The sequence below is a fragment of the Zerene cesonia genome, chromosome 28 (genome assembly GCF_012273895.1).
Source record: "Zerene cesonia ecotype Mississippi chromosome 28, Zerene_cesonia_1.1, whole genome shotgun sequence".
In the NCBI taxonomy this organism is placed as follows: domain Eukaryota; kingdom Metazoa; phylum Arthropoda; class Insecta; order Lepidoptera; family Pieridae; genus Zerene; species Zerene cesonia.
The window spans coordinates 3,254,013-3,267,587 of NC_052129.1; the positions used below are offsets into that span (position 1 = coordinate 3,254,013).

Consider the following 13,575-nt stretch of genomic DNA (forward strand, 5'->3'; position numbering starts at 1 on the left):
GTATGCGTATTAATTTTGATCATGACAACCCCTTTGAGTCGATGACAATTGACAATTGACATTGATAATTTACCAAATGTTTACATTGGTTTACATGTATTTGTTTTTATTTAAGTCCTCCTTGTTTATGAAAAAAAATATATTAGAATTCACGAAATTAGAGGACAAGTGAGGTTATTAATATCAAAATATTCTTCATTCACAACTTTCAAATTACGATAAGTTTGTTTAATTTTTGTAGTAAAATATGGACGAAGTTCTAAGTGATGTTTTTCGTCAAATATCTCCTACAAATTTTTCTTTAGGATCAATGCATTGGGTTCATGTAACCCATATAAATGATCCGCATAACTTTTACGTGCGATTGACGAGTTTAAGTAAATTTTTGACTGACAAGATTTGTACTAATCTAGCCGGCGAACTAAAGAAGCCTGAAAGAATAAGTCAGGGAGACGTAGTTGTATACGTAAATACTAATCGGCAGTGTGAGCAGTATATAAGGGGTAAAATAATTGATATTGTTGGTCAAGAAGGTACTTGTTTGTATGATATATTTGCCATAGATCATGGTTTTATTGATAGAAAAGTAAAATTCGAAAATATATGGACGAGTGGTAGCGCTTGCTTGCAAGTCCCTCCATTATCTATGTGCTGTGAACTGCACCACTGTCAACCCGTGAAAGACTGTGCATGGATGAACAAAACTATTGAAGCCATGAAGTCATATGTAGGCAGAGAACGAGCTAAGATTATAATAAAAGGAAAAAACAACAATAAGTTGACTGTAGAACTGATTAATACATGCCCTGATGATATAGCAACAATGCTGGCAATAACTGGCTTTTCCACATTTGGATATGATGGACCAGTTGTCAGCAGACTAGGGCAACCTTCACCAAAGAAAATGTTTTATCCCCAAAAGAATCTAAAGGTTGATAACAAACTTCATGTAAGAGTTCAATTTGGGAAAAACTTACAAGAGTTCTTTGTAGCTGAAACATGTGATTTTGCCAAATATTTACAACATAAACAAGAAATCTCAAGAAACGCTAAACTTTCAAAAGCTTTAATAAGTGAAGAGTTAACAGAAAATATGCCTGTGCTGGTAACACTGGACCATGTGAATTACGAGAGAGGATTAATCAAGCAAGTGACTGTGCCAGAAACCAAAGCATTGATTGACTTAGTTGATGTAGGAAAAACAATGGAATTGTCGATACTAAATTTAAAACAAATCTCAGAGAGACTGCTGCTGTATCCTCCGATAAGCATGCGTTGTAGTGCTGTTGAAAATCAAATTTGGGATAACCATTTTCATAAGCTTTTACATCTTGGCAATGAATTTTATATAACATTCAAAAAACTTAGCAATGAATTAGAACCTCATGTTGTCCATATATCACAACATTGATAGCTTTAATTACCATAAATAAGAATTTTATTTTAGACAATTTCCAATGTATTAATTCAGTATTAATGTAACAAAATATGTACCTTATTAAAAATTTATGTCCAAATGATTTTTTTTAAGTATTTATGAGTATATACTATTAGTATATATTGTGTATGTAAATATGAGCAATCTTCTCTTGGAGTAGTATAATTTTATTTTTGATGTATGTGCAGCCTCAAGCCAAATCAAATTTGATTAGTTCTATTTTAGGTACCATCGACATAATATCAAATCATAACATATAATAAGAATTAAGAATATAATAAAAATTTAAATATAAAGTTGAACTTACTACTAGTATAGTAGATAAATAAATTTCATGTGATATAATAAGTGTCAATAAGTTAAAAAAAGTTGTTTCTTAAGGTTTTTTTTCCTAAAATATTGCTGAGGTAGTCATAAAACATTTCATACCTCTTAATGCTTCTTATTCGAAAATACACCAAACAAAATTATGTAGTCTACGCGACCGGAGCCGTGTTTGGAAAACTAGCAATCTAAAATTTGATTTTTTTATCTCACTATCGGCAATGGAGCTAGTGGGTCGCCTCATGGTAAGCTCTACCACCGCTCATTGCTGGAATGCCGACTTTAAATAAGAAAGGGATTAAGAAAGGATTAACGAGAGGAATAAAGAAAAGGAAGAAAGGTAAGGAAAAGGTATGCGTCTCCGGCTCCCCCACTCTTCGAAGTCCGAACGAAAGACAGAAGCATGCTACCAGTATATAAGTGTATAATCTATGCATGCTTCTATTTCACGCCAATCTGTGGGGGAGTGGTGCGAGCTGGCCCATTTTATGCCGAAACGTGCCCAACTCCAACATACAAAATACATGTATTATTATGGGAACAAATTTTCAAAACTGGAAACCAATGATATAACTTGTGAAAGTATTGTAGTAACTAGGTAATATATTTTTCTTAATTGGCATTTGTAGATAATATGGATTTCGGAAGTTTTAAATGAGTCCGAGATATTATGATATTATACTTATTTAATTTCTAATTTATGTAGGTAGGTATGTATGCTTTTAGCTTTATCTATCCATTTGAATCGTAGGATAACAAGAGAGGCCACAGTTCAAGAATGATTGATAAAATTGTTGTTTAACATACCACCTATAATAAGTTGAAATCTAATATATACCTATTACGATTTCAAAATTCATTAAAAAAAGAAAATAAAAAACAATGACCCTTTAAATGCGTGGAAAGATCAGGATTTTTATAAATGTTAAAGTGTTCATGAAATGCCATTCGCATCGTAAAGTTTCGCTCCAAATTCCAACGTTATTATGAAGTAAATAAAACATTTTTTATTAACTTCATTTAATATTTATGTGAGGAAAATATCATCGAGTCATGAATCTACTTAGATTCTTATTATAAACTTAACTAGCGGTGCACCCCGGTTTCGCCAGAGGTACATAATATATACATGATATATACCTAAATTGCACTCAGCGACTTATTTATGGATAAAAAAGCAAACTCTGCAGCTTTTTTTCTATCAGCAACAATAAAAAACATGGACAAGGTATTTTACGGTTATGTTATATTAATAAGGGTAGGGTAATAACTTTATTTTCTATACTTACACTCCGCATGTATTACTTATAGTTTAAACCTAGTTTAAAATTATCCCAAAGCAAATATTTACAATTTAACATATAAGAAAATATATCTTTAGGTTACACAAGTCTCGTATCGGAAGCAACAAATTTTACTATAACGTCGTACTATGTAAATTAAATTCCGTATAGGTATTACATTCTTTGTTCTTCCGAGTGTATTTAATACACAATGATGGGAAAATGAACGCTTTATAATACAGCATACTTTCATTATATAATTTAATTGCATCCTAATTTTTTGTGGTGAATCTCGATGTAAGCCTGAACGGCTACTACATCTTAGCATGGAAGCGTGGATGAACACAAGGTTCACTCTGGTAGCGTCAATAGGGCGCCTCCCCGTCATAGGATTCACGAACCTCGACTTGGGCTGTCCTATGAATGGCGGGGGCCAGAAGGGCCATACAAGGTTGGCGGAACACTAGGGTGGAAGCTACAACGCGGAACAAGGGCTTCGTCTTCTTCGGTGAAGACGATGTACCCACTCTTTATACTTATTTACAATTATTAATAAAGAAATGCCACAGATTACTAAATAGTCTTGGTCAGTCTCTTTCCACTGTAAGAAGTAGTTAATCAGTAGCTAATAAACATCAATTTTACTTTAAAATCGAAAGAAAGATACGTTTGTACACGCACCAAAATAGAAATATAAGAGTCAGGTAATTGCCCGATTCGTGATGGCAAGAGAGCAAGATAAATATTGTTTAATACGTATGAGTGAAAGAGTAGATTAATTACCGTGAAAAATACAATACTTATATAATTTATTTGATCGATCGTAACAAAAACAACCAGTTTCAACCAATTTGAGACCTGAAAACAGACAGTGTTGTCTACTTTCGAATTTGCAAAGTATTTTCAGACTACGGCTGTCTAGAACCAAATTAAGTTCTCCTGGAAAAAAATATAAAAATACATATTATTTATTAAAAGTTTTTAGTTCTAATACCTAAGTGGTGTTTTGTAAATACATTATAGATACACGATACTGCGTAATTTTTTTTTCCTGTAGATAACTGCCTGAAACTTCTGGCACGAGATCACCATTGCAATCGGTTAAAATATTTTGATATCTCTATATTAATATACCTTAAACTTGAGTTTACTCAATTTGTTTGTTATAGTTGATATATTTATATTTGAAAAAGCAAGACAATTGCCCAGTATCGGAGACAAGACTCACTCGTAATTATTAATTGGTCAGTACTGTCTGTGGTACTGTGTTGTGCATGTTTGGCAGCAGGAAGCTCATTAAAAATCAATACATAAATGATACATAAACTAAGATGTCTGTTATAAATAGACCACGCTCTACATAGTACGTCGGATCGCGGAACGTTATCATTTGACCCATAACACTTGCCAGCAAGCCGCGGCCATGTCGTCTGTGAATTCGTAACTGACTTAGTTTAGTATTAAGTTATTTATTCATGAAAATGCGATTTATAATTGTGTGCATAGTGCTGTGTGCGATTTCGGACAGTAATGTTTTTGGTAAGTATACTGTTTAGCGATTTGAATAGTTAACATTTTAAAATAACGTCCTTTTGACGGTTTCTTAGAAAAGTTCATAAGAGGAAGTAAAGCGAAGCGAATGGTTCGTCTATTTTTTATTCCGTTTTTATTTTCTTTTTAAATGTTTGATGTGTTTTTTTCTATTTTTGTAGCTGATTAAAGACTTTTTTATAATCCTGACTCATAAGTACCTAAGTTATTACATTTTGATAAATCTTGTGAATAAATTTTAAACCTATCATACTGTGTGCAATAAACGTTTGTATAAAAATAAAATATAGGAAAATATAATATGTCTGAAAATCAATCAAATCTTTAGTTTTTTATTATAAGATACTAGATTCATCCTACGGATTTTTTAGCGAAACTAGATAGAGAAGATATTTGAATATTCTATGTTTATGTCAAGTATCGATTTAATTCCACAATAAATAGAATAGGGCTGGCTCAGTTGTTAAGGCCTAATCTAACTGTCGGGGTTCAAACCTAGAGAAGCGTACAAAAATTTAGTTATCTATCATTAATTCATCTGTACACTACACTTCACACACACTATAATCGGTGAAGTGTATATATACTTCATATATGATAAAAAACGGATGTGCAATTAAATATTTTTCATTTCAATACAAAAATGACCAGGTTCAGGGTATACTAATAATTATTTACATTGCCTTCAATATGGCTTATTGAGCCGTTGAGCATAACTTGGTTTCATAGTAAGAGATAACTTTCTATATAATATCTTATATTTATTAACCTAGTGTGGTATTTCAACCAAATTATTGATGTAAGTAATTATTCATAGCATTTGTTTTGTGATAAATCCAAGAATTTTATGCTCATCTAAATAAAACCTTTTTAAAATTATAATCAGCGTCACGCGTCTTATTTATTCATCTGCAACCTTCCTGCTGAGAATTATAATTATCCAATGTTTAAACAGATGCACGTAATTATACGTCATAATAACTTCATGGTAAAACCGGTGATACCTTAATATACTTAATTAACTGTTAAACGCCCCGCCTTTGCCAGTGGATGTAGTGTGGAGTGTATGTAGCTTTCTAGTGGTGAAAAAATTGTTTAAAGGTCCAGTTTTGGGAGAAAACATAAGAAACATACATACAAAAACAATTGATATTTCCTCTTTATAATATAAGTTAAGATAAGGTGAGGAGGTTGATAATGTCACATCAGGAGCAGAACAGGAATTTGACCTCCACCTACTTGGGACAGTGGTTAATGTGTGAGCAAAGTATAGTCCTGGACTAGATTTTAAATATACGATAAAACATACGTGTTTTAAGCTAATAGTATGTTCTTAATCGAATTATGTTCCTTGTGAGAAATTAAATTCCCGTAAAAGGCGTTTAAAATAAAAAAAATGTATCGGTTAATTAGGTCCACGTATTGAGAATCCATACAGGCGATTATACAGGTATCGCGTGTCTAATCCACATTCTGATGTGATCAGCTAAAGATAATAACATACTCAGAAACTAGCGTAAGGGTCTAAGAACTTAGAATTTTTATAAATAACTCTGTTAGGACAACACATTATTTTTGGAACACAGTTTAAAATATTGTAAGTAAAATTAATGTATTTTCCTTAAGGACTTGTCTGATTTCTCTGATATGACATATTTTGTTATATCAGAGAAACATATAAGAATATATATATATATAACGGGGAGTCGTCATTTATATGAATATAGGGAAACCTAGATAGAACTTTTTGTAATAATGCAGACTTTTTTTAACTTCACTAATATACATAATAGGCACCTACCTAGTACCCGAATTAATATTATAAATGCGAAAGTGTGTTTGTTTGTCTTTCTCGAACGTTGCTACATTTATGTAGGATAGTTAGGATATTTATTTATTTTAGAGCGGGGAAGCATCTCATTTCAATGAATTTCCTTTGGCTATATTAAGGGGAAGTCGCGGGAGGAAAGCAACCATCCATGAACGTTTGGAGAGGCGTAACATAAGGTCGATTGCAGACATGATGCCTCTATAAATGGATTGCCGACTTGAAAAAGGAAAGGGATTAAGAAAGGATTGACGAGACGAATAAAGGAGAGAGCAAGGAAAAGGATATGGACCTCGGGCCTCGTCGTTATATATAGGTGCCTCGCAGGAAACAAAACCTATGTATAGGCACAGATAATATAATACAATACTCGGTACAGGCTACTGATGTGAAGATAAAACATGTTATTATTTACAAGTATTTTATGAATACATATTAATATGTTTTATATTAATAAATAAAAATTTGTATATTTCGAGTATATATTACTTATCTGTGATTTCGCTGTTGCTTATTAAATAACGTAACAACACAAATATAACTACGTGGAAACAACAAACATTGTAATATAGTATTTTCTATGTATGCAGCCGCGGGGGCAGCTTATTATGTTTTAAAATCGCAAATTTAGGCAGGAAAATATTCTCAATTCTTATATACCGATAACATAATACAGACGTATCTTCATTACATGATATTTACTTCTTGTTTATCTGAATTGCGTATCTGGTCAGTCATGACTGCATCTCGGGTCAGCGGGATTATCTCAAGTAGCAAATGTATTGTAAACAAACGGAAATCAGCTATGTGTGTTTAGAAGTTCACATTATCCCAACCATTTGTAATTAGAAGTAATTTATCCTCAGGATAAAATAATTAATATGGTATTTTATCTTTATCTTTTAAAAGTTCTTTTAAAGTAATTTTAGTGTGATTAACACTTGGCTATTCGAATCATAGATATTTTATATGCAATCGTTTAAAAACATATGCAATAACATACACTGTACATACATGCATAAAATAAATTATGATAATATTAATATCATATTAATATGATAATATCATAATTTATTTTATGAACGGGTAATGCTTCAATATTTTTGATCCACTTGCGTCACGTACTAAATTAGATACTGTTATGATTTTGCAAAAAATACTGTTTAGCGCTTAACCTATTTAAGTTTCATGCAGGTCATTGGAATTTATTATATAATCTAGGGTTCGAGGTAACGCGGCGGCCCTAACCTCAGTTGGTGATTTTATAAAGTTAAATTGTAAATCATGTACTATGCCTGCATAAATTATTTTTATGAATGAGTAATTATTACATCCGTTTTTAATTTTTATAAGCTGAAATTCAGTTCATAAAGTATATGTATCAATCAATGCTTTTCCGCTATATTTTATCAAGAAAGTGTTAGTATAAGAAACCAATGACAGTAATATGTTATCTATTAATGATTATCGAGTAATAATGATATTTCAGAAATGTTAATAACATTCTTGAGTCAATGAACAATAATTGCAATGTATAAATATTTAGGCGATTAGATAGCTATTTTAGATTTTTTTTAACTATACGTATTATTCATATTTTTATTAAGTTACCAGCTGCTCGTTCCAGCTCTGCCCGCATAATAAAATATATCCTATGACATTCACAGACAACATCACGTTTGAGTGGTGAAAAAATTTATAAAATCCGTTGAGTAGATCCAGAGATTCCGTCTACAACGTAACAAACTTACAAATTCACAAACTATGTAATAAATATATCGCTAAGTCTAAATATTATTTTACAATTCCAACAAATATATAACTGCAGCAACTGTAGCAGGTTAAGGACTTATCTAAAGTGCAATTTAAAATGCATCATCCGTATCGTAACTGAATCTAAGCCAATTTACCTACTAGATCTTGGGAATTAATGTTAAGAGTAGAACGTGGGCTTTGGCATTGTTGCCACTTGGGTTCGTGATGATGTTTACGAAATATTGCAAATACTATGTGATATACTTAATACTATTCGATGTATAATCTCATGTTCAAATCTCGCTGGCAGATGCCACATATCATCGAACTTTCAGATGTTTGACAACGAGAACTTCGCGAGTTTCCTTATGATGTTTTTCTTCACCATTTCGAGCAATGGTGATTTTTTTTTTATGTTACAGTCGGCAATGGAGCTGGTGGGACGCCTGATGGTAAACGCTACCACCGCCCATGAACATTTGGAGAGGCATAAGGTCCATTGCAGACCTTACGCCTCTACAAATGAATTGCCGACCTTTTGGGAAGGGTAAGGAAAAGGATATGGGCCTCCGGCTCTCCCACTCACCGAAAGAAACACAGTAGAATGCTATTTCACGCCGGTCTTCTGTGGGGGTGTGGTACTTCCCCGGTGCGAGCTCGCCCAATTCGTGCCGAAGCGTGCTCGACTACCACATACAATGTGTATGTCGAATGGGGTAGTCGAGTAGTGATGTGGATGATATGCAGATAAATTAAAAACTATTTTGAGATAATCACGATGAAGTCAAATATTTAACAACAAAATCTCTTTCTAATAGTAAAAATCTTTTAGTATATTATACACATAGGCATATAATTATATGCTTATTATTAAAAATCCTCTTTCTTGAATATATGACCGGCTTATTTTTAGGAAAAAATTGAATGCCATGGACCATGCTTCGATTGTGTATTACAACATAAATATTATTTTTACCCTTATAAGGCCGGTTGCCTTCTTTTTATTAAGTTTTAACTTAATTTTTTTAGGTCTTTCTTCGAATGAAATAGCAGATGTTCAGGAATCATGTTGCACCCATGGGCAAGCATACGCGATGGCTCAGTCGTCAGTAGAGTCATGTCAAAGCGCCAGTCTTCCAGAGGGTATCGAAGATGAGGCAAGGGACGCGTGTATTACAGCATTGAGCAGCTGCTGTCAGGAACAATTCAAGTTAGTAGCTTTGAGATTTATATTTTTCAATTGTTTCACGAAACAAAAAAGAGAAATGAATAGCATAGACCTTAGGCGTAACTTATATATTTATAATGCATCTTGGAAATTGATTTTCATTACAGAGATAAAGAAGAATGTGAAGATGGAATTAAACAAGCTGAATCAAATCAATGTAATAGTCCAAAAAGTGATATTGGGAAGGTGGGTCTCTTTTATTGAAATGTATGTGTAAAGATCTAGAATTTTTGATTCAAGAACTCGCAAGGACTATGTGATAAACAGTATTTACACTCAATTTGTCCTATTGATACTAAAATTAACTTATTTTAGACTTGCTGCAGTGAATGTGCATTTGGTCGTCTAACTGGTGGCTTGGAAGGGGAGGAGGGATGTAGTCGGGAGCCTGCTGAGGAGTTTTACACAACTTCATCCGCTTCTTTAATGAGGCATGCTTTTTACCAATGCTGCATGGTAATTATTATTTTTAACATGGATGTCCATCGCAAACTGGTCCGAGAATCTTGAAAAGTGGAAGGATTTTTTTTGTGAATCTCCTTCCCAAAAATCACTTAAGGACTTAAAATGTAAAAAACAGCACAATTAAGGAATTTAATAAAAATAATTTAGAACGATCTCGATTATACTAATAATGCTTGACTTCAATATTAAAATGATACAATAGTTCTTGACATTATATTCTATTAAATTAGACTAAATCAAAATATACCATGAAATACAACGAAATACATAAATATTTCAGGAATCCAAAAAAGAACAAGAGACCACAACAGAAAAGAAAGAGTCGACAACAGCGAAGGCGGAAGAGAAAGATAAATGTAAGGAGAATTCTTGTGAGCATGTTTGTAACGATCAAGATGGAAAGGTACAATGTCGGTGCAACGAAGGGTACAGGCTTCAGCCTGATAAGAGATCTTGTAAAGGTACCACTTGCGATTGTATATTGTGTCTGTTCTTTTGTGAGATTTGTGGTCTGGATTTTTTTTGGGTTATTTAGTCTTAAAATGTGTTTGCTTGGTTTTTGTTTCTGCTTTTATTGTGGCCCTTTGTGAAAAGCTTACACAATCGTAGATATTTATGTGCTTTGTGTCTCGGCGCCTGCCTTATTATGTTTTGTATTTAAGGATCCACATTCTGTAACGGATATTGAAAGTACATCATTAAATATGTAGATTAATTTTCTCAACTATTTAAAATATTTCTAAGATTTCTTGAGCAAAACGTAGAATAGTATTTTCTTGTGTTTGATTTTACGCGAGTATTAAGAATTTAAAAACCTCGCTGTAAAGTGTTGGAAACGTCGGGTTAATAATATAATGAATAAATAGCGTTTAAAATCCGTTAAAAAGTTTTTAATTTCTAAAACGTAGAATTTTACAAAAGCTCTAAAGATAACCAATGAAGTAGGTACTCCAACGTTAAAAAAAAAACTATTCTTTCCCAGATATAAATGAATGTGCTGAATCAACTGATGATTTATGCACTGCCAAAGACACAGTGTGTCATAACACCAATGGCTCTTACAAATGCGTCCCCATCAAGAAGAGGGAAGCTGGGTCTGGCTGTCCGCCGGGATTTAAGAAGAACGTCATTAACCAAGTGTGTGATGGTGAGACAAGACCTATTATTGTACTTATAATATCTGATCTCAACAGTTAAATATTGTATATGGTTTAAAGTACATACTATGGATATTAATATATCTAAATGGCCTCTGATTGGATAATAGATATGGGATAAATCTGTTCACTTGACTTCTTTTGCAATAACTTGAATACTGACAGGGTCTATAAAATCAATTTGCTCTACGATTATAAATTTAAATAATGAAAATATATAAAAGACTCTCCTACAACAAATACCTTTTCAAATTCGAAGATATCAACGAATGCCAGTTACCCCGGCCACCGTGTCCAAAATACCTTTGCGAGAACACGATAGGAGGGTACAAGTGCGCGGGAAAACCAGGCAAGCCCTTCGCTGAAGATGCCCCAGGTCCCACCACTGCTAAGCCTGATGCTGCACCAGAAGTTAAGAACGATATCTGCCCTCCTGGCTTTCGAGCTGGAGAAGACGATGAATGCTTGGGTATAGAAATTTGAAATTTTATGTTTATTTACAATTTTCCAATGGAAGTTGATTATAAATAAGTAGTTGGTAACCAATCAGTTGTTTAGTGAAAATATATAGTTGTAACTTAACTAAATTATTTGCTTACTATCTGTTCGCTCCGACTTCGCCCGTGATACATATATAGTCTATGCCACTCAGTGAAGTTGCAGCTTTCTAATGGTGAAAGAATTTTTGAAATCGGTCCAGTAGTTTTTTAGTTTATCCATAACAAACAAACAAACAAAAATACAAATTCTTCTTCTTAATAATATAAGTGTAGATAAAATGCCAATAATAAACGTTATTATATAGGTTACATTACAATTAGAACTGGAACGATTTCATTCTTAATTGCGTTCAATTTAAGGTTCAATTTAAATTGCGTTTGTATAAATTATGTATTTCTTAGCTTCTAAAACTACTAAATGTAGATTCAGTAGGTAGGTATATATACAAAAAACTTATTTTACGTAATACATAATGATGGATATCAAGGGAAAGTACCTATAAGTAACTTAGGTATGGATACTTTCCTCTTATGTGTTAAAATTTCCTTTTATATTCTTTACGCTCCACGTAGCAGATACTTGATCCTAAGTTTTAATTAACTTCTCAAATTTAAATAACTAAATTTCTATAGACATCGATGAGTGTGAGGAAAGAGTGGATGATTGCCAGCGTCTATCCCAACATTGCATCAACACGCACGGCGGCTACTTCTGCCAGGACCACGTGTCCAAGCGATGTGCTCCGGGGTTCAAGGTTAATTCCGCTACTGGTATTTGTGAAGGTATGATGTTGATATATAATTTTCCATTTAAATATTTTGTGTTCAAGCTATTTTTAAAGTTATTGTTTTTTATATTTTGAACTAAGAAAGGAAATTGAGCAGGGATGGCTTAGTGGTTAGGACCTTGGAATTACAGAGTAAAGTCAGAGTTTCGAGGCTGGATGATCGTATATACTCGCGTAAAATTAAACGCAAGAAAATACTATGAATTGATTTTTCAAATTATCTGCACCTTAGTCACTATGTCTAGTCGAAGTGGTAAAAGATCACATCGTGAAGAAAACGGCATGTTGAAGAATCAAGAGTTCTGCAACATGGGACATCTGGCAACGGGTGGATTAAGGCCTGAATCCACATAGGAGGCTCGTTCCTGCAGTGGGATCATTCATGGGATGATGATGATGAAAAGAAATTAGGCTTTGAAAAGATTGTGATCTTACATGACAGTTAAAACAGAAACTAAAACATTTATATTTTTTCAAAAAGTAAACCACCAAGAGCGGCTAAAGAAATCTAAAAGCCAAATGTGAGCACAAAATATGCTACTGGCTCTAAATACATTTATAGTGCCTTTATTTTTTAAAGTATTATAACATATTTTTTTGGAACAGATATCGACGAGTGCGTGGAAAGTCTAGAAGTGTGTAAACGCACTGAGGTCTGCGTTAACCTACCCGGCGCTTACAACTGCAAGTCGAAAATCAGCACCTTACCAAAGTAAGAATGCAATAACCATTTAAAAATTCTAAAATTAATAATTGTTTCGCGTGTACATTTCTAGTTCTAATGTCTAGTGTTTAGGTGGAAAAGAGATTGGCATAATGTGTTATATTATATATTGGTATGATATAGAAATAAACAAAAAAAAAAAACATATAGGTAGTGTGAAGCCGAGGCGAGTAGCTAGTATGCCATATTTGAAATATATATAAATGGTGTACGGGATTATTAAGAAGCGACAAATTTCTACCTTTATAAAAAATGAAATGAAATGAAGCTACATTAAATCGATTTAAAGGATTATGTATTCATAATCTCGGCCGGCTCTATCGATACATGAGGCCACATGCACACATATTTATATATCATGCCAAGAATACGTGATTTACTAAAAATGATTTGGTTTTTCTTAAAAATAAATCACTATTAATTGACTGTTGGTTGCAAACTTCAGAACGAATACCCAAATAATAGTCCAAGAAAATGGGTAGGGTAAATGCGAATTTGAGATTAAAACTTGAATTTTTGATATAATTTACTTTG

At 32.9% G+C, this 13,575-nt stretch overlaps 2 protein-coding genes across 3 annotated transcripts in view; both read left to right on the forward strand.

Annotated features, from left to right (window-relative positions):
• Window positions 1-52: 52 nt before the first annotated feature.
• Window positions 53-1,489, forward strand: LOC119837585. Its single transcript, XM_038363232.1, has one exon. The coding sequence runs from the start codon at window positions 248-250 to the stop codon at window positions 1,409-1,411; it is 1,164 nt and encodes a 387-aa protein (XP_038219160.1). The 5' UTR covers window positions 53-247; the 3' UTR covers window positions 1,412-1,489.
• A 2,906-nt stretch (window positions 1,490-4,395) lies between these two features.
• The window catches only part of LOC119837627 (fibulin-1-like), a 23,281-nt gene continuing 14,101 nt past the window's right edge, over window positions 4,396-13,575 (forward strand). The window contains exons 1-9 of one of the 2 annotated variants that reach the window (XM_038363308.1): window positions 4,396-4,584; window positions 9,209-9,389; window positions 9,515-9,593; window positions 9,723-9,863; window positions 10,153-10,333; window positions 10,855-11,019; window positions 11,289-11,498; window positions 12,163-12,312; window positions 12,924-13,029. In XM_038363308.1, the coding sequence (XP_038219236.1) occupies window positions 4,521-4,584; window positions 9,209-9,389; window positions 9,515-9,593; window positions 9,723-9,863; window positions 10,153-10,333; window positions 10,855-11,019; window positions 11,289-11,498; window positions 12,163-12,312; window positions 12,924-13,029 (1,277 nt within the window). In that variant the 5' untranslated portion in view covers window positions 4,396-4,520. The remainder of the gene's footprint in view (window positions 4,585-9,208; window positions 9,390-9,514; window positions 9,594-9,722; window positions 9,864-10,152; window positions 10,334-10,854; window positions 11,020-11,288; window positions 11,499-12,162; window positions 12,313-12,923; window positions 13,030-13,575) is intronic. The other variant, XM_038363309.1, reaches the window with a different exon arrangement.

What these genes read in the sequence shown, in the direction of transcription:
- LOC119837585 (XM_038363232.1), top strand. Translation starts at nt 248, where the DNA reads ATGGACGAAGTTCTAAGTGATGTTTTTCGTCAAATATCTCCTACAAAT.